Source organism: Astatotilapia calliptera, chromosome 1, assembly GCF_900246225.1.
Source record: "Astatotilapia calliptera chromosome 1, fAstCal1.2, whole genome shotgun sequence".
NCBI classification, from domain to species: Eukaryota; Metazoa; Chordata; class Actinopteri; order Cichliformes; family Cichlidae; genus Astatotilapia; species Astatotilapia calliptera.
Window position 1 is genome coordinate 20,855,510 of NC_039302.1, and position 24,272 is coordinate 20,879,781.

General features: G+C 39.5%; 1 protein-coding gene across 2 annotated transcripts in view; it reads left to right on the forward strand.

Annotated features, from left to right (window-relative positions):
• nedd4a (NEDD4 E3 ubiquitin protein ligase a) overlaps positions 1-23,683 on the forward strand; it is a 41,501-nt gene extending 17,818 nt beyond the window's left edge. For both annotated transcript variants that reach the window (XM_026169125.1, XM_026169116.1), the window contains 24 exons: positions 4,920-4,970; positions 5,363-5,424; positions 5,601-5,703; positions 7,286-7,449; positions 7,548-7,662; positions 9,511-9,672; positions 9,836-9,919; positions 11,060-11,179; positions 11,353-11,616; positions 11,820-11,897; positions 13,910-13,964; positions 14,060-14,118; positions 14,192-14,257; positions 14,629-14,858; positions 16,117-16,238; positions 17,973-18,043; positions 18,144-18,239; positions 18,339-18,412; positions 18,501-18,561; positions 18,657-18,716; positions 18,812-18,919; positions 19,036-19,132; positions 19,282-19,354; positions 20,908-23,683. In XM_026169125.1, the coding sequence (XP_026024910.1) occupies positions 4,920-4,970; positions 5,363-5,424; positions 5,601-5,703; positions 7,286-7,449; positions 7,548-7,662; positions 9,511-9,672; positions 9,836-9,919; positions 11,060-11,179; positions 11,353-11,616; positions 11,820-11,897; positions 13,910-13,964; positions 14,060-14,118; positions 14,192-14,257; positions 14,629-14,858; positions 16,117-16,238; positions 17,973-18,043; positions 18,144-18,239; positions 18,339-18,412; positions 18,501-18,561; positions 18,657-18,716; positions 18,812-18,919; positions 19,036-19,132; positions 19,282-19,354; positions 20,908-21,010 (2,478 nt within the window). In that variant the 3' untranslated portion in view covers positions 21,011-23,683. The remainder of the gene's footprint in view (positions 1-4,919; positions 4,971-5,362; positions 5,425-5,600; positions 5,704-7,285; positions 7,450-7,547; positions 7,663-9,510; positions 9,673-9,835; positions 9,920-11,059; positions 11,180-11,352; positions 11,617-11,819; positions 11,898-13,909; positions 13,965-14,059; positions 14,119-14,191; positions 14,258-14,628; positions 14,859-16,116; positions 16,239-17,972; positions 18,044-18,143; positions 18,240-18,338; positions 18,413-18,500; positions 18,562-18,656; positions 18,717-18,811; positions 18,920-19,035; positions 19,133-19,281; positions 19,355-20,907) is intronic.
• Positions 23,684-24,272: the final 589 nt, after the last annotated feature.

The window sequence follows — 24,272 nt, forward strand, 5'->3', positions numbered from 1 at the left end:
GAGGCTACCAACATGTGTCTGTAGCTGTTTGCCGCAACCTCATGCAGTCTGTGGTCAGCACTGCTTAATGCCATATGCTAAACTTGAGCTGCATTCAGTGTCACATGAGCCTGCAGGGATGCTCTGAATGGACATTTATCTGTCGTTATCATTTTATCTTGGGCAGTTTTTTTTCACGTGTCCGTAGCATGCATTTCCCCTTTGTTATCTTTAGCCTCACCTTACCCAGGAGGCTCTGATTTCACTCCATCATCTGTTCGCTACTGATATAGACGTGACCTACTCAACTTCAAACCGTTAGCTTTAATTGTTTATGCACTACGGTTTGTGGCTGAGTTAAATATTTATTTGGCAGAGAGATCAGTGGATTTGATCAGCTGATGTAAACACAACACCTGATCTGGACATTCTGGAGATTGTGTTTCTGGGTAAAACCAATTTATCCTTAGCTAGCTTTTAGTAATAACCGCTTGCACGGGATGCTAAGAAAAATGGATTCAGCTGCAATATATACTGTAAGTTCTCAGTAATATATATAGCAGGATGGAGCCACAGCCTATATTAAAAAAAGATGTTTGGTTTTGGTGCCCACATTTTAACTATATGTCTAATTTTTGAAGTCAGGCAGACACCACACCGTGTCTTTGTCCTGACTTCCTCCTCTCACCCCAACCGGTCACGGCAGATATTCGCTCCTGTCTGACCTAGTCCTGCTGGAGGTGTAGTACTGTCAAAAGGGATTTTTTCCTTTCCACTGTCACTAAAGCGCTTGCTCATAGGGGGTCATATGATTGTTAATGTTCTTTACCTTACAATATAAAGCAACTTGAGGTGACCACTGATGTGATTTGGCGTTATATAAATATAACTGAAAGTGAATTGAATTAAACCTCCTATTGAGTGCATTACACAAATAAAAAAATATTTCAATCACCAAAATTGGAGCACAGATTTCTTAAATGAGCTGTTAGTACAACTAATTGGAAAGGAAGCTTTAATATTTCTCTCAACACAGTACTCCATTAAAAAATAATTAATAAAGGGAGAAACTATCCATAAGTACCAATGTCTTTGTTTTCAACCATGCTGTAAACAGTTTCTATAGCTAAAATTGGGTATTTTAATATGAGAGTCTGTGTGGATTGACTTGCTTCTGGATTTTCACTCCAAGAACTGGGATTTTTAGTACTTCTGCTTTTAACATTGCAATCCAAGAGTCTGCTGTTTGGAAGTAATCTATTTAAGTTAAGAGCGTCTCTCAATGTTTTATAAGCGCAATGTCTCCGTTAAAAAGAAATGAAACATTTCTTTATCTAACTTTTATTCTTACTTTTATTCATCAAAAAGAGCTCTATGAGTTATTTATGTGAGCCCTGTATGTCTTATACTATGATTTACTAATTAAATAGGATTCTTTAGCAGATTTCTATTACAAAAAGGAGAGAAATGTGGGGGAAGCCACTTTTATGAGTAAGTCATAGTATCAGTTAGACAATGCTAATAATAGTTTTTAATTATTTTCCATATGGGTACCCTCTGTTAATATAAACTACTGTAAACAATAAAGACAGTGTTCTATATACAGCCACAGCTGCTCTGTTTACTGTATGTTAAATCTCCAGTCATTCAGTATTGTAAACAAACCCAAAATAAATACAATTATTTCTGACTTCCATAATATGGTGGAGGGTAAATAAACACAGAGGACTGACAGTGCGTTTAACCTTAGTATTCTTAGAAGACCTCATGAAGGAAATACTGTGCAAAGCAGGCGGTTTCTTAATGGAAATGCAAAGCCTGCCAGTATAACAGCAACGATAACAAGTGTGCTTGTCTTAATACCGCTTGCATAAAACAGAGACTGCTGTTTTTAGGACAGTTCATTGTAATTTTGGAAAAGCTTGCTCAGAGTTTATTTTAATCTGGATTTATGCTTTTCTCAGTTGCTCTATTAGAAGTGCAAGGGCACGATGAAGGAGGCCTCCATCTAAATTTGTTCACATAAACACTTTGTACCCCTGTTAGACAGTTTGACCTGCCATGGGTGTTAATTTTGGTCACACGTGCTGACTCCCACTGTGCTTGGCCTCAGCCTTCTGCTTTCGAGACCTTAACAGCTCCAATAAAGGCATGCAGTGAATGTGTGAAGAGTTCAAAGCAAAGACGGTTCATCTGGCAAATGCTACATTATTTTGATCCCAGTCTCTGTTGGAATAACACAGAGCAGCCATTCATCGTCGGCTGATAAACACATTCCTGCCTGGGCAACATGCTAAATATACACGGAAATGGAGCCAGTTAAATGACTCTCATTGTTTGAAGTGGGAAAATAGTGCAGCGGGAAACATTTTCTGTTAAATCTACAATTAAAGACGGTTTGTTAAAGGGAGTGTCTTGTGAAAAAATCGGGTGAGAGGAAATATTTCTAGCCCTTACTGATGATTGAGATAAAAGAGAGAGATGTACAACCTTGAAGTCACTGCAGATAACACAGACATACTTCTTTAGAGATATTAAAGTGGTTCTCTGTACTATAAATCAGTTGTTTTTAAATACTTTTTCTGCCCAAGGCACACTAAAGGTCCTGCCAAACTCTTAAGCCACACCCAGGTTTTGTTTCGGGGTTTTGTTTTGTTTTTTTGGGTAGAGGATGAGGAGGCCACTTGCAGCTTCCCATTTATGCCATATAAGGGACTGAGGAAATGATGTACATGCACAAGTAAGTGTAATGTTTACAAAGGTTCACAAATGATGGTTATTTTGTACCCTAAAACACATAAAATTATACCAAAAATACAAAATAATGAAAACAAACTATTTTAAGCAAGAAGTGAACCCGTAAAGGAGTTAACTGCTTAACAAATCAAGACCCTAACTCAACAAACTAACCTGTGTAAATCAAGAACTTATGCTATATATTAAAGGAATAGACCATTTTTAAATGCAAGGAGGGCAGAAGAGGAAAAAGGAGGGGGAAACCCCAAGGACAATCGATTAACTCAGTGCAAAGAACTCCCATCCCCCCCATACTGTCACAGCTGATAGTTTGGTCCACTTGTTGGCCATCTGTATTTCAATGGCTCCATCCATAGTTTCCTCTTTTAACAAACCAGGAAAAACTGAAGCAGCAGGACGATAACTCAAAACAGAAAAAGTAATTAATGCATCTCATAAGTCTATTTGTGCCCGTCAGTTAGAATGCAGCGTAGTGCCATTGAAACAAATTTATAGATTTAACTTGTCCAAAAACATGAATTGTGTGCTATGTAATGCCATTGAGTCAATGCCATTGACTGTGGTAATGACGTGGTAGAGTGAAACCTTAAACCTGTGTGTCTGACTTGACTGAATATTGCCACATTTAGGTTATTTCACATGACATGTGTTTTGTCTGGTTTCTCTCAGAAAAGTTTTGTCTCCCAAAACTTGTTTTTAGCTTGTTAATCATCCCCCCTCCCAACAGACGAGGCATGTTAACATTCCTCATCCAGGGAGCTTTTGCTCTGATCACCTTTTGTGTTATTTCGGTGATGCTTTGTCTGCGCTTGTGGTTAGTTGTGGTTTGTTTAACACAGAGAAGTTACTCTGCTGTTAAACTGTTAATCTGGCCTTTGATGTTTAATGCTTGTATAACCTTAACTTAGGCGTACAGAAACTAGAGAATGAACTAAATTTTCTTTTGACAGATGTTTTAAGGGGGAAATTAGTCCTGCTAATTTAATTTCATGAATCATGTAAAAAACATTATTTATGTATATATATATATACATGTATATATATATACATCTATATGTGTGTGTATATATATATATATATACACAAGTTTTGTTTTTTGTTTTGTGTATTTTATGTTCAATATAGGTATTTGTTGTGCCTGAAAATGAATAAATAAATGAAATGAAATGAAATATGTATATATTAGTAAAAAAGTATAATCACTAATCTAATCTCAGAGGTATTTTAATAAATAATTCCAACAATACAGCATAGGTTTTCTACATTGTAAAAAAAAAAATAAATGCTGCGTTGGGTGTAAAGAAATAAATATGTAAATTTACAGTAAAAGTTCTGTTAGCTCTTTGCACAGTGCCCGCCCTGTGATTTTAAAACAAAACTAAAATTAATTGTCAGAATGTCCTTGTTTTGTTTTATGTTTTTTGTGTGTTTACTGTGAACTCACTGTAAAAATCATAGATTTCTATAGTAGATACTAAAAAAAAAAAAAGTATGTCATTTAATGTCTTATCTGTTATATATCTTTGGTGTAGTATGAATGATCATGGATCTTTATCAATAGGAAAAGTTGTAAAACCTATGAAGACACACTTAAGTCTAAAATGTATGCCCTTCTTCACATTTTTCAAAGCTGCCCAAATTGCTTCGCCAGATTGGAGTCTTTAGCGGGCCAATTCTGGCCCCCGGGCCTTATGCTTGACACACTTGCATTAGACAAATTAAGACTGATTTTGGTCATGTGCAATGGAAAAAATCAGTCCCTGTTTTTTTGTGGGTAGATGATACTTGCTGGGCTGGATGTCAGTCTCTTTACCTACTACGTGCAGTTAAATGTTACTGTCACAGTTTTAAATGTGTAGCATATACAGTATATTCTGAGCTGATAATAAACCGATGATGTCTGGTGAAATTGGTGACAGACTAATTGTAAAAGCCGTGTGTATGTGCTTTGATATCAACTGTATAAATAAGAAAAAGAAACTGATTGTCAGGCAACTGATTTGGGTCCAGTGGGTCAGAAATTTGGAGCAGAAGAGCTGAGATGAGTTTTCTCAGGTTTAGCTAAACCTGCATTCTGGAACAGGGACTCTTAGACATCAGATTAACAGCCCGTCCTCTGTGTTTGTAGATGATGTTGTCACGGCTCTGATGTCCATGCGTTTCCCTCTTTCTCTCCCTTTCAGACACGTGATGACTTCCTGGGACAGGTGGATATCCCCTTAAATCAAATACCGGTGAGTGCTTGGCTGTAGAAAATTCATTGTAATACTGATGTCTCTAATCTAAGATCACAGTAGGCTGAATGTAATTTGGTTTTCACTGTGTGAGCTCTTAGCTTCAGTCCCACCTATGGCACCATTTAAATATAAACATGGACATCCTTATTCTACTGCCTGTTCCACATCAGTGTGCACAGTTTTGGAAATACAGTCTGTTGTGTTTATGTTATGCTGCTGCTTTTGTTTTGTTATAAATACAGCACCCACAAATTAGCCCTCACTGTGCACGGTCACTGTCATTTCACCCATTGGTATCTTAAAAGTGTTATGATCCTGAGCTGAACAGCAGATTTATTCATGCAGTGTGAAGAAATGAAAGATTTCCTTTTCTTATTTTGTTTTCTCAGACAGAAAATCCTAACAATGAAAGGCCATACACATTCAAGGATTTTCTGCTTCACCCACGAAGGTTGGCATGATTTCATGGTTATTTAATCTTTTGTCTTTCTCTGTTTTACATTCCATTTCCCATATATTGGCTCACTCATTTATAATTTTTTTTAGCATTTTGGATATTTATTTCTTCCACTAAAAACAAAGAAAACAAAACAATTATTTATTTACGTTTTTGCCATTCCCACACAGTCACAAGTCCAGAGTTAAAGGTCATCTGCGTCTAAAAATGACCTACCTGCCAAAAAACCCAGGTTCAGAGGAGGAAACTGCAGATCAGACTGAGGACAACGATGTAAGTTTACGCTTAGTGTTACGAATGCTTTTGTGTTAGCAGTGCTTCCATTTGTTCAACATGAGTGTCAGGTCAGTTAGTAGTTGGTGCTGAATTTAAGTCCTTGCACTCGCTTTTAGAGCATCACACGAAAATGTTTGCATTAATTTGCATCTTTAATTGTAAGGAGTGAACCAGAATCTGTGTTTTTATTACTATTAATGTACATATGATATGACTAAGCTGCATAATTTCAAATTTATGCTATAGGTGTATCTGCTAGGAGGCTGAGGGGTGGCACTGCAGCCCGTCAGTATGTTTCAGCATGATGACAATCCCAAACACACTGTCAATGCAAAAAAAAAAAAAAAGCATACCTACACAAGAAGACACACAATGACACTTTCAGTCATGAATTTGCCTCCCCAGGGCTCAGACCCTCAACACTATAGAGGCAGTGTGGGATCATGCTGACAGACAACAGAACAAAAGACAGGCAACATCCAAAGAAGAGCTTTGAATGACTTTCAAGAACTACTTCTGAAGGCTACTTACAGAAATTATCCTAACTCTTGGCTAAGAGAGTTCAGGCTGTGTTGAAGAATAAAGGGGCAGGGTTATACAATTATTGACTTTCAGGCTCATTAAAATTGTACAAACTCTGTTTCTTTTATATTTGTACATTTCAATAAATCAGTGCACCAGTTTCCCATTTTTCTGAGCAAAAGATGAAGAAATGAGGGGTGATTTAAGACTTTTGAACAGTATTGTAAATTAACATTTAGATTTAGATTAACTTAAATCTTAACACTGCGAAGTTATTAAACTGTTATGGCTCGTTTTGACAAGCTGGGTCACATTGAGATCCCAGCTATAACCTTGGCCTTGTCACCTGGTTTTCAGCGTTAGGTACAAAATAGCTTGTGGTTCATCTCCTTACTGACAGATCAAAGCACAAGTCAGAGTGTCAGGTGTATAAATCTCTTACATATACACACACGATACTGCACATCCATGATACTTTCTCTAAATCTCAGTCATTGTGAACTGTATTGTGTGTGTGCACCAACGTGATTTCCACCCTCATCTTTAGCCATGAATGGATGTACACACTCCCTTACTTTGTTTGCATATAAATTCACTGTTTGCACCACAAAAATTGGGAGTGGAATTTATAGAAAGGAAATGACAAAGCGTGAACGTGTGTGAAACTGAGACAGTCATCTGAGAAATGTAGGAAATAAGAATCCCGAATACAAAAAACTATTCAAAGAAAAGGGTAAAGTAGGCCTTCAAGGCCAAAGCAACCATTATGCATAGCTGCAGCTATTTGCATGCCACTCACAGTTACCAAGAACAGTAATAGTAAGGTACCAGATAAAGTTTAGTACACACAAAGTTATTTGCACTGAACTTTGTATATAGTAACTTGTACATATTAATATCAGTAGCTGTGTTTGTAAATGTGAAAAAGCTCTGTGAAAATGGCCGTTTAATTTTATTTTCCAGTAAGGCGAGACTTTTTTTTTATCTCCAGTTTTCCATATGTACAGCTTAGTTTAGTTCTTTAGCATTTCAAAATGATGTCCTCCTTGTTTAACAGCCTGGTTGGGAACTTCTGGAGACACATGATATGTCAGGTCCCAGACAAAACCAGATCCTGCCTCCTCTTCCTCCTGGCTGGGAGGAGAGGCAAGATAATCTGGGAAGGATCTACTATGTTAATCATGAAACCAGAACCACACAATGGCAACGGCCCACCACGCAGTAAGAAGGCTCCCATATCCTATAAAAAAATTAATTTAAAAAACCCTTTTGATGCATTTCATTAGTGAGAATCTAAGTGTCTGTCTCCCCCTGAACAGAGACGGCAATTTGGAAGTTCAACGAAGACAGAACAGTAATACGGATGCGGCGCATGTTTTCATAACACGCAGACAGATCTCAGAACATGAGGATAGCACGCAAGAGTCTCCAGAGGTAACTCTTTCATTTTTTGTTCCCTGTTTCCTTGTTATGTCCCAGGATTTCTGATAATGTTGATAAAATTAGAGAACAAGTTTCATGGTTTAACACTTGAGTCCAACCCTTTCATAATGCTGTTTTTGCTGCAAAAACTTCGAAACCCACCCAACTCTGCAGTACTTGCTTAGCACCAAACATCCAACATAAACGTGGTTAGCATCTAGCTGGTTAACACAGTAGCAAAGGAGTCTGCTGCTTGCCTCAGGATATAGTCTATAGCAGTCTGTTAGGAATAATCAGAAATATTGCTGATGCTGCCTTCTCAGTGATGTTCTGCTTGGAAATATATTTAGTACATAAATGTAATCTTAGGCTCCTTTTGCCTTCAGAGCTGCCTTAATTTCTTTATTGTAAAGATTTAACAAGGTGCTGGAAGGATTCCTCTGAGATTTTAGTCCATGTCGACATGATAGCATCACACAGTTGCTGTGCATCTATGATGTGAATCTCTCGTTCCACCACATCCCAAAGATGCTCAATTGGATTGAGATGCGATGTGCTGAAGGCCATGTTATGACAGTGAACTTTCTGTCAGGTTCAAGAAACCCTTACTGAGATGATTTGAGTTTTTGGAGGATGGATACACCGTGGTCATAAAGGAATGGACATGGTGAGCAGCAATAGTTAGGGAAACTGTGGGGTTTAAATGGTGCTCATTTAGTTCCCAAGGGGCCCAAAGGTTTGTAAGAAAGCATCACCCACACCACCTCCAGTATTATATGAGGCAGAATGGATTCATGCTTTCATGTTGATGCCAAATTGTGACCCTGTGATGTGAATGTCGCAGCAGAAATCAAGAGTCTCTGGAGCAGGCAACATTTTCCCAATTTTCTATTGTCCAATCTGGTGAGCCTGTGTGAACTGTAGCCTCAGTTTCCTGTTCTTAGTTGACAGGAATGGCATCCGGTGGGGTTTACGGCTGCTGTCGCCCATCTGCTTTGAGGTTTGGAGCAGTTGTTTTGCATTCAGAGATGGTCTTCTCTTAAAATCCTAGTACATCAGCAGTTTCTCAAATATTAAGACCAGCCCGTCTAGCCCCAACAAGCATGCTGCATTCATAGTCAGTGAATTCACCTTTCCTCCCCATTCTGATGCTCAGATTGAACTCAGATGGACACTGTGCTTTTTCAAAATCAGTGCAGGACATGATCTTAATTAATCCTTTTTAATAGTGATACAAACTGTTGCAGTGTTGCAAAGACATGCAATGGTACAATTAAGCTCAACTTTGACCTATGGAGGAAAATGGCAACAAAGGGCATTGCTCACATGAGCAGGGCTAATCCAAAACAATATCAGTAGAAAGTTCAACAAGAATAAAACACAGGGCATCTGGAAAGAACCATGAGGCACCTGAGAAGGATGCAGGATGTGGGTACCAGGAAAAACAAGAGAAGACTGTAAATACACAGGTGTGATTGAACACAGGTGAAACTGATGGGGGTGGAGCAAAGGGAGTCGGTGGAGAAAAGGACAAAGACAGGAAGTACTGATTAAGTAGCTCTTAAAAAAGATTATAGAGCCCAATTCATTTGATTTTTATGTATATATTAAGTTAATTCTACCATGTGCAGGCTTACAGGCTTGTAAAAAAAAAAGGTTAACTGCACAGGGATGTTTTTAAAACCTGCTTTAAGGTTTATCAGTTTTAACACAGCCTAAGCAAAGCAGACGTCATGCGTCGGGCTCGTCTTCTCAATCCGCTGTATATTTAAACAAAGAAGTTCAGATCTTTGTCATACTACCTCTGACAGCCCTGCACTGCTGTTGCTTCATTGGAGTCTCCTCTCTGTCATCATGTAGAGCTGGGAGATCATTACAGAGGATGATTCCACCCAGTACCACAGTAGTAACCAGCTCAGATCACCTTCACCCCGCACCCCAGTGGAGTTCCACTCACTGTGCGATGAAATGAGGAGCGTTAACATCGCTGCCGCAGCTGGCGAGCAGCGCCCCTCCCAGATCGTGAGTTATGTTCTGTGTCGCTTGAGGTTTGACTTACTGAAAGCAGAGGGGGGGAGTAGGCTCGTAATCATATAAATGTGAGCTGAGAGTGGGAGAGTGGTGGAAAATTTATGCACATTAATGGCCAAGTGGTCATCAGAGTCATCCTTCCGCTCTCCTGCAGGATCACACCAGTAATTCAAGGCATTCCAGTCGCAGAGGAAGTGCCCAGACCTCAACAGGAGAGGAACATCCTGCTAATCCTGTGGTGAGTGTTTCGCTCTCTGTTGAAGTCCCCAAAATGTTCTTACATCTGAATGCTTCAGTCTTTATGAGTTCACTTTTCAATCATCTTAGACTGTCACAGTTCCTGTGGAGGGACATTTAAGGAATACAGCATTGCTAACTGCGTTATAGATTTCTATGTGGAATATTGCGTTTGCTAGAGTTTGTCTGTTTGCTAGATTCACAATTAATAATCTGTATCACGATTATTCCCACAGGTTAGTCATTTGACCACTTATACTATTTTTGTGCATACAAAAAACTTGTCACTCCAGATCAAATCTGAAATGCCTTCTCATGAATCGCTGCATCTTGTTTTCACTCTTTTGCTGAAAGCTCTGATTGCTGATTTGTGTCTGTTGCTGTTGGTCCAGGTGTTGTTGTTTTTAGTCCACCGTGCTGTCTTTTATAGAAATTATTACCAGTCATGCTTTTGATTTGTTCATGTGCATTAGAAAGTTTAGAATTCGAGTTTCTATATTTTATTTTGAAAGTTCAGTCCTTTGTAATCAGCCCATCTTATCTTCCCTTAGTGTCACAAGCCTGAGTCACACAGGCCTAGAGAGCAGTCAGCAATCCCTGCCAGTCATGATTGATTTAGTAAATATGTTTATTGAGTTATCTTTTTCCTGTTTGTGTCAGACTTTCTAGTTTCATTACTAGTGAGCAGTTGGTGAGTGTTTGCATATGTTTGGCATCTTCCATACAAATTTTGGACTACTCCAGTAATCTGCTAGCAACCAAATCAATCACAAGAGGGTTTCTGACCCAGCACTACTAGTCCCTGACCTCTGTGTGAGGTAGCTGTCACAACAGTCCTGTTATTCAGCCAGTGAGTCTCTCATCCTGTGATGGGCCTCATCAATGTGGCATCTTGGACTGCAGTTGGTGGCCATAGGCTCTTCAGCCTCTGAGCTTGGAGTAATAAGGCTCCACACGAAGTAGTCAGACCACAACGGAACCTGGCCAACAAACTGGACAGGATACATTAATAATAATCCATTTGCATAGAGTGCCTTATAATGACTGTCTGTATGATTATGGTGGAAATTATATCATATGCCAAATTATTGTCCTTGAATTATCGTCTTGAGAATGTATTTACTTATTTTTAATTTGACAGCTGCTTCCAACCTCAACTGGGTTACCTCCAGGCTGGGAGGAAAAGCGAGATAGTAAAGGAAGACGCTACTTTATCAACCACAACAACCGAACCACTACATGGACACGACCTCTCGTGCAGGTACTTCAGCATTCATATCTTTTTATTCACATTCTGCATAGAAACCTTTGTTAAACCCCGGTTTTTTTTTTTTATTAGATTAAAGCTCTAAAATAGCACTGTTCTGTCAATTTTCCCCTTCAGTGTGTCTGTTCTCGATTTAGAATCTCACTGGAGTCTTTTTATTTGTACAGAGAACTTCAGAGGCAGCACCAGCACCATCAGCACCGTCAGCAGCAGCAGCAGCAGCAGCAGCAGCAGCGGCACAGAGTAGTGCAGGCTTATCACAAAGCCCTACACCATCCCAACCATCAGCAGCAACAGAGGAGTCTCCTCAGCACACTCCAAGCCCCGAGGCCACGCGAGAATCTGGCTTCCTGCCGCTCGGTTGGGAAGTTCGCAGTGCACCCAATGGAAGGCCGTTTTTCATCAACCACAATACCAAGACAACTACCTGGGTGAGAAGATAGCAGCCAAAGGCTTTGAATGCACCTGTGTGTCCAATTCAGAAAAACTAGACTGGGTTTCAGTTATTTAGTTGACTTTTTTTCTAATCTGTGCCACAAAGAAAGTGAATTTCCAAGCTGTAACTCACCACCATCTCTTGTGTGAGGATTTCCTCTCTGACTGAAACACACCCTGCTTGTTTTTCTCTGAACAGGAAGACCCCAGGATAAGGATTCCTGTACAAATGAGGAGGAGATCCTCGCTTGATCCTTCCGATCTTGGCCCTCTGCCGGTAAGTTCAGTAACAAGATGCAACACAGGCATCAACTTTTGAGGATTACCTATCAGGGGAAAAAGCCTGCTAGCCAAAACATTAAGACCACCATGCGTAGTGAAGTCCAGTCCACTTGCGCCACCAACGCATCTTTAAATCTTCAAAATAGGGGACTGAGACATTGGCAAAGGAAACTTTTAAAGTCCAGTGTTTTTCAAGGTTGCTGAGTCTCTCAGCATATCCCATAGTTTCCTTATCAGATTTGAGGTCAAGTCAACACTTTGTTCTGGAAATATTGAATGAAGAGGTCATATTTTGAAATTGTCATGTGACAGTTGCAGTTTTCCTGCTTAAACAGGCCACTGCAGGCCACATACACAGTGGGCTGTGTGGTCTAAAGAAATTCTTATTGAATTTTTTCTCAACATATGGCTATTTATAGGAAAAAAGTATGTTGTGGAAAAAATTATACATTCAGAATGGGATGTTTAATACAAGTAAAATTTAATTAAAAAAATTAAATGAGAAAAATAATCCCTAAAGACATTATAATATCTAAGGTAAAAGAATTTAAACACATGACCATTTCACAATACTTCCATAGAAATGTACATGTGTTAATCACTTAAAGCATGTGACAAAATGTGTTACATTAGCCATGCAGTGCATAAAATCAGACTCTCATTTCATTTTTAAAATAAATGTTTTGTTTTCTGAAACGATGAAAGAGCAGATTTCTTTTTAACTACCCAGAGCGCCAATCTGCATCCATCAGCTGCGTGCTTCACATACCTCTCCCAGTTAATACAAAGGTGCAAGAGAAAATAAGTGATTCATCAAACGGCCCATCTTCTTTCATTGTTCCGTGGCTCATCTTCATCCCACTGTAGGCTTTTTATATCAGTGGACAACACAGTAAGCTGTGACGCACTTTCTCTCGCAGCCCAAATTGAGGTTTTCATCAATTTCTACTACATTCGCTCTTCTGTAGGATCAGATCGCATGGATCCACCTTCCTCCCCTTATGCACAGCAGTTAACTTTGTGCACACTTGACCCTTCACCATTTATCCTCTTAGACCACTGTTGTCAGCATCTGTCAGTTACCCGTCTATGAAAACATTTTGTGTCCAGCTCATTGGCTGCCCGTTTGCTTGCTGCCACTCCTTGGCATTTCCCAAATTTAACAAGATTATCAGTGTTATTTACTCCACCTGTCCACCTGCCAGTGTTTAAGGTTTTTTTTCTCTTCAAGTTTTAGCAAAAAGCACAGGTGGGACACTGCATCGCTACATTCTCAGAATATATTGTCCCAACTGTCCTTAACCATCTCAGTTGACATAAAGGTGATTCTTTTCTTCCACTTTTGTAAAAAGGCATCTCCTTTAGGCCTTTAGCGAGAAAATCGTCCTCTTCTTTATAAAGATGTTACTTCACCCATTGTTTAAGACCTGGTGGGTCAAGTTTATCCCAGGTCTTTGTTATAGTTTTAGGTAAGAAATATTTTTGCAAAAATGACTTTTTAACAACAACAACACCCTCTTTAATTGCTCCAAGGTACAGTACCATGACATCTACTGAAATTTCATAACCTGGCATCTTAGAGCTACACCTATATTCTCCTGAAATACTTGAATTTTACTTAATTTCCAAAATATGTGGGAGTTGTTATGACCACACTGTCTCCAGGATTGCTTGCTTTTAACATAAGGTGTAACAAAAATCAGATGTTTAGTCATTTCCTTGAGCTAGTTGATGTCTCATCAGCTGTTTCTATGTTTATTTCGTTTCCCTGTTTTGTTTGAATGTAATTGGTATCATTGCGTTTCCGTTTCCTTGATATAATTTAGAGATAATTGTCCCGTTAATCTGTTTATGTGCTTCAAACTATCCATCACTGCATTTCCTTTTTGAGACTAATGGTGGTTTTACTGTTGTGGCTGAACACTGTATGTGGTGCCCTGATTGGTTTGCTGATGTGATATTTAATCTGCCTGATTAATATAGATTTGATATTTTCTTCATTTCTAGCCTGGCTGGGAGGAGAGGGTCCACAGTGATGGCAGGGTCTTCTACATAGATCACAGTGCGTATGATGTGTTTAAGTCGAAAACATCTTTGATTAGTACATTAATCTGTTTTCTTGTTAATATATGCTTTTTGATATATTTTATTTCATAGACACAAAGAACACACAATGGGAAGATCCCAGATTGCAGAACGCTGCTATAACTGGACCAGTGAGTATGACTTTGAAAGTTGTTGTTGCTGTTGCTGTTGCTGTTGCTGACCTCCATCCTTTGGTGATTACAGGCAGTGCCTTACTCTAGAGACTACAAACAGAAGTATGACTACTTCAAGAAGAAGCTGAAGAAACCGGTGAGCATCCTCAAAAGCTCTTACTGATTGTAGAGATCGACCTGACACACTGTGATATTTTATACTTAGAAGTGTTTATTGAAGTGACACACATGTATGTTTCGGCACCCAGCTCCTCGACTTTCCAGTTGGTTGTCAGCACACACACTTCCCTCTGCTCTCCAGCTTTACTGTTTATAAAAGGCAGAAGCCTCATTAGACAGATCCCCACCACCTATCTCTCCAGCCTCCTTGGCATTGCCCCCTTGACCACTTTTCCCCTGCAGCTGACCCAGGGATACCACCTCCGCCACACTGATTTTCAACATAACTTCTTAAAGGTAACCGAAAACTCACCACTGTGCTTTTGTTTTGTTTTTTTTTAAATGTAGGCGGACATCCCAAACCGCTTTGAGATGAAGCTGAAACGAAATGCAGTGCTGGAGGACTCATACCGACGCATCCTCTCGGTCAAGAGGCCAGACCTGTTGAAGGCACGACTGTGGGTGGAGTTTGATGGAGAAAAAGGACTGGACTACGGTGGCGTGGCCAGGGAGTGGTTCTTCCTCATGTCCAAAGAGATGTTCAACCCGTACTACGGGCTATTCGAGTATTCCGCCACGTGAGTCTTTATTTTTGTATTCAGTTGTTGTTACTTGTAGTTTTCCCACTTTTGGAAATTTTTAAGCAATTATATGTTGCACGAGTGATGTGCATCCTCTACACTGACAGCTAAAATGTGGACAAAAAGATGTCAGTGCTTGTATTTACTTCAAATCCAGGACTTCTGTACAGTTCCCGAGATCGATATATTAAATCACTGCTAATTTCAATGTGTCTCTGTGAGGTAACGATGTTTGGGATGATGTATTTTTGTTTAAGGGGGCATATTTACAGGTCATTATGCTTTATTAACCTTCATTTTCACTGTAAATAGGAACTGGTTGAGTCCTGTAGCAGCATGAGTGAGTCAGGGGGAGTATGACAGATAAGAGGCTGACAGGAAGCTAGTGGGATAAGTGTAAAAAGGGGGGGCTGATGCATTCAAGGGAAAAGGAGAGGAAGAGGCTAATTTTAAAGCGGTGGGGAGATGTACTACGAATTTTGAGCAATGCGTAAACCTGGGGGTTTATGCAAAAAGCAGCCACAGGCATGGGAGTCTTCAGCCACTCCCAGATACACAAAATGACACAGAGCACGTTCACACCAGGGAACAACAGAGAAACACAGGGAGAAAAAAAAATAGAGCTGACACACACACACAGAGGAATGAGGAAGAGGTGCTGCAGACATTTACACACAAAAGGCAATCGAAACTCTCTTTGGCTGTGAAAATGTGGGCTGAAAAAAGTTTCAATCAAAATCTCCAACCCTGGTAATACGAAGCACATCAAATAACTGTGGTATATGTTACAGCAAAGGCCTGGACCAGCTCTCTAAGGGCATTTTCACAGCTGTAGATCATTTATCCTGGCTTGAATCAGCTGATGATTTTGCACAAGCTTTTCCCTGTGATTTGGCTTCTTTTCACGCAGAAAAATCCAGGTGAACCAAAATGTGTCACTACAAACCATGTGAGAATGTTCAGTCCGGCTATCTGGGCTAGGATCCACAAAAGTAGTAATTGTTCCTACTAACATTTGGTGCTGCGGCTTGTTGACCTGTGGGAAGATTGGTGGTTCAATGCCATTTTCCACGACCTTTGGCAAGATACTGAACCTAAAGTTGTGAGAGTGTGAACATCAGGTTAAAAAATGCTATTGTATGAATGAATGACACTTGTAGACAGAAAGCTCTGAGTGTTCAAATTGAGTAGAAAATGCTATGCAAGTACTACTGCATTTACTAAAGACACTTTCCTGATCTGCCTTATGTTTTAGGGACAACTACACACTTCAGATTAACCCCAACTCAGGTTTATGCAACGAGGACCACCTGACCTACTTCAAGTTCATCGGTCGCGTGGCAGGCATGGCTGTGTTTCACGGCAAACTCCTCGATGGTGAGTGTCACATGGCTGCTGAAAATGGTCGGATATTTTAAGAGTTCTTCATGTAGCAGCAGGAAGTATTTTTATCTGAAGAAAGTGAAAAAATTACCTCACTGTCTTTCTTTGTGTGTTGTTGTCTGCGCTTTATTGTTTGCATTTTGGTAACTTTTCTGGGTGTTTGTGCATGGTTCTGGGTAGGAGTCCCTCCATTTGAGGCTGCTGGCTTTCTCAAGTTGTTTTTACCTCTAGCTGTAAAAGGCTGATGGGGTATTGTCGTCACCATACAATGGTCAATGGTCAACTTTATTGTCCCTGACGGGAAATTGATTCGCAGTATGTCAAAACGAACAACAAACATACAACCAACACATCACGTACACTCAATAAAAATATAATATAATATAATATAAGCCTGATAAAACAACCTAGATTATCCATCGGAAAAAGTGCAATGTGCAATGGCAACAACACTTACAATTTAGTGTTGTTAATTAAGATAATAGCACTAGGTACAAACGACAATTTGTGTCACTTTGTCTTCACTGCAGTCATTTTATAACGACGACCTGATGGAAGCAGTTGAAAATCGTTAAAGAGAGGATGATCTGAACACAACAGGACAGAAGTTGCCTTCCTCAGCACCTGCCTGTTATAAAAGTCCACAAGCTGGACCTGAGACCTCCCTGAAATCTTGCCCGCCACTTTAACCAGATTGTTAAGTCTGGTCTTATTATCCATGGACATACTACCGTACCAAGCAATGATACAGAAAGTTAAAACAGATTCAATAAAACTTTTATAAAAGAGAGTCATCATTTCAGATGAAACCTTAAAACCTCTCAACCTCCTTAAAAAATACATTCTTTGTTGGGCCTTTTTCACTGTAGCAGCAAGATGTGACTCAAAGGACAGGGTCTTATCAAGAACAACCCCCAAGTACTTGTAATTATCCACCATTTCAATGGCTGCACCATTTACCACTGTAAGCGCAGGATGAGGGGATGACTTCCTGAAATCAATACTAGACAGGTGGTTGGCGTGGACACCCGTGGCCTTGAAAATCCCATGTCGCCTTGAAAATCCCATGTCGCCTTGAAAATCCCATGTCGCCTTGTTCTCAAGATAACTTGAGATGGGATTTTCAAATTCGTCAGATAGGGACATCTACTAAAATCTCAGACGAGTTCAAATCTCGGTGACCACGATGTCGAGGTTTCTCAGATCTTCAGGGTCACGTCTCAACTTTTCTGAAAATCACCTAGGATTTTCACCAGGATTTTTTACCGTAGGTTCATCTTCAGGTTGAGAGGTCACACTGGTGCCACAAGTTTTTTATAATTTGAGAAAGCCAACAGAGGGGACACTCGAAACAGATGACACAGTGCACTCCAGAGTGGTCAGCTTTGCCAAAAAGCAAAGAATAAAAGAAAAAAGCTCTTTGTAACATATACATACTTGACTTTCAGCTCGGTGGTAGAGTCTGTCCTCACTGCTCTCCTGTGCTCTGTTTCACCCACATTAACTCTCACTAACAGTATGCGTAACAGAGAGAGTAAAAGTAACAAGAGGAAGAGGAGCAGGAAAACACACTTACAATCAGCTGACTATAGTTAGCACGTGTGTTTGGAAATGTAAATGGAAGAGGGAGGCATGTTTGGCTTGATGGGAGCTGCTCTTGTTTCACCTTTTTAAAAACGTCACCAGTAAATATCTTTGTAAGTGTTTGCGTATTTGTTTACTTCACAGCTTTCTTCATTCGGCCCTTCTACAAGATGATGCTGGGGAAGCCAATCACCCTCCAGGACATGGAGTCTGTTGTGAGTATGACTGTAGTAATTATTGCATTGGTGTGATTCGGGATCTTGGATGTCATGTAGATCATTTTCAATTAAATGTCTTCTTTTCTTTTCTTTTCAGGACGGTGAATATTTCAACTCCCTGAAGTGGATTTTGGAGCACGACCCAACAGACTTGGACATGAGGTTCACTATAGATGAAGAGCTGTTTGGACAGGTCTGCTGAACGTCCTTGTTTTTAATTTTAATTTAATTTGTGACGCGGCTTTGTGTCTCTCTGACTGATGCTTCATTTCTTACACCACCACCTGTTCAGACTCACCAGCATGACCTGAAACCCGATGGCTCAGAGATTGTCGTCACCAATGAAAACAAGGATGAATACATCCAGTAAGAAAAATGCTTTTACTTTGTTTTGTTTTTCTCAGTGTGTGTGTAAATGCAGTTTGATGCTGACATGCCGTTTTGTGATTAACAGCCTGGTGATTCAGTGGAGGTTTGTGAACAGAATACAGAAGCAGATGACTGCCTTCAAGGAGGTAAACAGTGGTTTTGTTTTTTTAAACTTGCTAAACACGGTACGGGTATTAAAGACACACAAAGGAATAAAAGTCTGGTATACTTTGTGTTTTAGGGCTTCTTTGAGTTGGTACCGCAAGATCTGATCAAGATCTTTGATGAGAATGAGCTCGAGGTGAGTTTTTAGCTGATCCAACTAGCAAAAAAACCCCAAAACTGTTTCTCAGGGATGGAAAATGTTCAGTGTATCTGCTTTGTTTTCCTCCACAGCTGCTCATGTGTGGTCTTGGAGATGTGGACGTGAACGACTGGAGAGCGAACACAAAGTATAAGAACGGCTACTGCTCCAACCACATGGTTATCCTGTGGTTTTGGAAGGTGAGACAAGTTTCCATACCTGTGGCTAATAATCTGCAGCTGGGGCAGGGACGTCTGTGCAGAAAAGCTTCATTGATATGTATTTTTTTCATGCTTTTTGTTTTGTTTTATTACAGGCGGTGCTGCTGATGGATGCAGAAAAGCGAATCCGGCTCTTACAGTTTGTGACGGGAACATCCAGGGTCCCGATGAATGGCTTTGCTGAACTCTATGGTGAGATTAGAATTATTCCCTCTCTAAATGAACGGGGTTTTTTTTTAAACTATTTGCCCTTGGGTTGATTTCTTTGTTTCTTGCAAATTAATTCCACTTGAACTCATGTTTGTTGTTGTCATCTGATTTTTAATGGTTTTATTTACCAGGCTCTAATGGACCGCAGCTCTTCACCATCGAGCTTTGGGGAACACGTGAAAAACTTCCCAGGGCCCACACATGGTAAGCATTTCACTGTGCTTTGCTCTTTTTTTTTTTTATTTCCTTCTTCTTCTTCTGTTTTTTTCTCCCTTTTATATTGGACACAGTTGTTTTTAACAAAGGATCATTTCAGATTTTATTGAAGGTTTTTGCCAACTTTTAAAAAGGATAAAAGCACATTTGTTTCTTCCTCTGCTCTTCTTGCGTTGGATCTTGCAGTGAAGCTTGTAGTATTAGCACAGTTGAGTTTAGCCATTTCAGCTTTGTTATATTTTTTACTGTTACCTTACAAGAATTACGTGATAGGTGGGAATCCCTAAAACAATTAATCATACTCCAGAAAAACACCTTCACCAATCACCGGCCCATCAATCTCCCCTGTAAAATTGGAAAGATACATGGAAAATCACACAAACAGCAGGGATCCACAAACCCAAAAAGACTGGATTTACTCAGATTTTCCCATGAGCCTCTCCCCAGGAAACTCATTCAACACAAATCCTGCACGAAGGCCCGGAGTTGTAACAGCACATATTCTAATAGTTGGTGTTCCTAACACATTACCTAGTCCATATAAGTATAGATATCAACATTATTTGGGGGGTCCCCCCCCCCTTCCCCCCCCCCCCCCCCCCCCCCCCCCCCCCACTGAGATCTGATGTGTTTTCAATAAACACTGTGCCTTACAGAACATTTATAGAAAATGGCATTTTATCCATTTATTTATTTATAAATAATAATAATAAGTAAATCCTTTCTCATAGATTTATTTTCTGGCTTCTCTTTGCAACCAGAGTCTCATCGCCCTACTGGCCTTTAGAAAGAGTGCCAGTTTAAAGCATTAGCATCACTTTGCTTTGCCCATGTTTTGTGTTGAAATTGAGCAGCTTGTTGAAAAGAGACTGGTATCAATCATCTATGTACCCACTGTAATGTGGCTGTTTAGTGAGGTGCTGTTATAAGCAAGCTTGTGTTGAAGTCAGACATGACACTCGCTAAGGTGTAGCCCATAGACCTGTTTGTCCACACATTTGGAACAACGCCTCCTGGTGACACTACAGAGCTACAACATGTAGATGACTGTCTGCAGAGATGTGTGAGCAGTGAGATTGTACCTGGGTTTCTGAAGAGCGGTGTACCCTGGATAACTGTCCTTTACTACTCTAATAATGACCACATTTTATAACTTCATGTTCTATTCAGCATGACCAGAAACTATTGATTAAGGCTGCAAAGTCATCAGGAAAGTGCTAGAAGTCGCAGAGCAGGAGAGCTGAAGGCAGTTTTTTCATAAACTTCTGCACAACCAGAAATCTTCATGCAGTCAGACGAGTCTTAGAAAGAATGCAGATTTAAGCACTGGCTTCACTTCCCAGACCAGAAACTTCATCCATGTTTTGTGCTGCTTTCAAACTGCCTACTGTATCTCATAGTGCAGACTTGTGGAAGCCCACTAGTGGCGCATTACTGTCATTCTTAGTTTCACTGGCACATCACAGTGTTTACGCTCCTGCGTGTTCCCTTTTTGCCACTGCTTAAATTTTAACTCTTGTCTGTTCTTTTGCTTCTTAAAGCTTTAATCGGCTGGACCTTCCTCCGTACGAGTCCTTTGAGGAACTGAGGGAGAAGCTTAACATCGCTATAGAGAATGCACAAGGCTTCGACGGGGTGGATTAGTGCATACGTGGGAAATGAGCTGAACTGACATTGCTGTCATTGGAGTAAAGCAAAGCTGCGTGATGCCCCTGGGAAAAAATACAAAAATAACAACAACAAAAAAGCTGTGTATCAGACTCAGGTTTTAACCTGCCGGCTGTGAAGATGGAGAGCAACAAGACTCACATGAGTCCTCTGTCGGGGCCCAGCTGAAGAAAAGACATGAAATCTGGAGTGATGGAGGTGTTTTTACGTCACCCTGCGTGTTGTAAAGTTTACAAATCAGGTTATCCTAGTATTTAATTCTCTGATGCAAGTCGCTCAAAGGTGTATTCACTCTTATTTGTTCTGCGAAAATGCTCATATATTTAAATAACTTGATTCTGTGAAGCGATAAGAGTATCTGAATGTGAATAACAGCTGTACAGTTTATGATAAAAACCTACATTTTAAAAATGGACGTTTGATTTAGTTTTACTCACTTTTTGCCCAGCCACATGCATAAAGACAGATGTGTACACACATCCTTTCAGTCAGATTGTCCTCTCTTAATAACATCAGTGTTTGAAACTGTAAATACATAAACAAGTCTTTCCACTGCATCTTTAGACATGAATGGATGTAACCACTCTTTTTTTTGTTTTGGGGTTTTTTGGGGGGGGGTTTGTTAATGAAACCACTGTTTGCACCTCAGGTTATTTAATTTGGCCATTTAAAAAAGGGTAGTTGTACCAAATGTGAAACTGAGGAACTGATCAGAGATGGCAGGGGAAGAGCAGGATTATGTGATGGACCCATTTGTGGAATCAAAAGCTGCAAGAAAATCTGCATCAGAAGAAAGGTGAAAGTTCAGAGGGAAAAAAATCCTGGCCGAGTTCTAGAAACAAGAAAGCTCATCTGTTTGTACATTACACACTGCCTTAGTTATTAATAATAGTAGTAGGTGTTTAATGTTAGTAAGTCATTTCCACTTCATCAGGCCCCATTTTCTCTATAAAAACATGTGAATGAGTAGTCTGAATTACGCCTGAGGTGCACACAAAACTCATTCTTTCTTTGTAGTAAACCGGAGCTCACGGCTTTTGTGCGTGCTTGTTTATACAGTCGTGTTCAGCTCATTTTGGGTCTTATGTTGTCACTTTATTACATGCAGGTCCTTCATGCTCGGTGTAAAAACTATTGCGCTCTAGCAAAGGCAAGAATTTAATGCTTAAAAAAAAAAAAAGCCATGCTCGCCACTTAATTTGTCTCCATTGCTGTTAAACACTAATTGGGTGTTTCTGTTCAACAGTTTAAAATGTCCTTAAACAACAAAAAAGATTAAACTTTTTTTTTTCATTTAGTTTCTTTTTATTTATTTTTTTACTTTTTTTCCATTCCAGTTTTTTTTGAAGCACTGATGCAGTGTCCCAAATATATATATGTATAGACCTCAGAAGCATTTCTAGCAGAAAATGTGCAGGTTACGTAGGAATGTGAGCAACTGCCGTCAGTCAGTTTGGTGAATCATTGTGGTCGTGATGTGTAAAAACCCGGACCAGTAACAGACTAAATACGCTCTTGTCTGTGTGCAGATTTGGAGAAGTGACTGTCTGCAGTGTTGGACTGTGCTGATGTACTATGCAAATGTGACTGCATTTGTTTAAACTGCCACTTGGGAGTTGCTCGGTGTTGTCGAACAGGTCTCGATGCATCTCTACAGTCAGTATCTGTTCTTGTTCGTTCGATAGCTCCTCGAGCTCAAGTTCAACACTGACTGTTTATAAAGCAGAAGAATAAATAAATGTACATTAACGTTAGAGCTCCTTAGCTTTGCATAAACGTTAGCAGACAGACTGACTTATACAGTTTTAATACGGCGTGTTAGATTTTATGCTTTGATTTTTGTCAGTGAATGACATTTTATTGTCTTCTACTCATCAAGGGTGTCTAATTGCAGCAAAGTGCTCTATTTTTAAGAGTGCAATTTACAAAAACATATATATATATTGTTGGTTGTTAAAATGTGTACAGATTGTTCTTTTCAAAATTAATTACTTGTAGTACCTTTTGTATGCAGTTACTTTGTGAGAAAGTAACTGTGCTTAAGCCGTACTTTGAACTTTTTCTGAACGGTAAGACACGTGTTTACATAACTGCCGTGTTTACAGGTCGGTGATGAAAGGAAAGAAAGTTGTGGGCTGGTTTTTGTCTCTGACGACAGTTTTATATACCTATTCTTTTATAAAGTGAAGCACTTTGTTAATATTGATGAGTCTTACTTCTGAAATCTTTGCCAATCTGTCGCCTGCATAAATCTCTCTTTAAAATCATTATCCGATGCTTTAAGCGCACATCTCTTCAGATGTTTACATGTGAGCATTGCTGAGAGCATTTTTTTTGCAGAGAAAAGCACATTCTCTCCTTTCAATGGTATTTAAATACCAATGCCTTTTATTTGTCATGTGTCATTGAATTCGCTGGTCTATGAAATGAATAGACATCCTGTTGCCTACTGAAGACTAATTAATACGTACTTCATTTCGGATATATCAAACTTTGTTATTATAACACCTGTAAGTGCATTAAATCATCGATGGTGTATGTAAAACATTTTAAAGGGCAGAACAAACTGTAGCTGTTAAATCCCAATGTGATGGCCTATAACACAGAATATAAATGTATTGGAAAAATAAAGACATGTAAAAACACTTATCCAGTCTCTCCTTCTTCTTCCTTTTTATTATTACCTTATTTTGCTGTCCTTCTGATAGGGAGCCAGTAAGTTTTGAAAGATCCTTGAGATTCAAAATCAGACAAGTTTTAGTAGCAACTTTTTTTTTTTTTTTAAAGAGTACCAAATTTGTGGACCTCCACCTCTACAGATCCACAAAAGTGGCCAGGTCACACTAAATGCAAACTTAAGTATCCAAGTTTATTACCCTTTGAAAGTTGTTTTTTCCCCTCATGTTATATCTGTTAGAGGATTGATATATTTAGAATAGGCTCACAAAGTCTTTTGTTAAGTCTAATGCTACATTATGCATAACACAAGCATTTTGAAATAAGTCAGCTTAGTTCAGTTAGCTTCAAAAGTTTGTAACCATGAAAAAGAGGATCAGAGGGAGCATCTAACTTTGACCTTGGCATGGCTCATACAAAAGGAATTCCCTTTTGTAAAGCATTATAATCATTTAAGTGAGGCTCAAATAGTGATTGGTACAAAATAAGTGATACTTCACATGGAAGAAAATGCTAGAGAAGTGAAGTTGAGTAAGGTAAGTGGTCCTAACATTGATCCCTG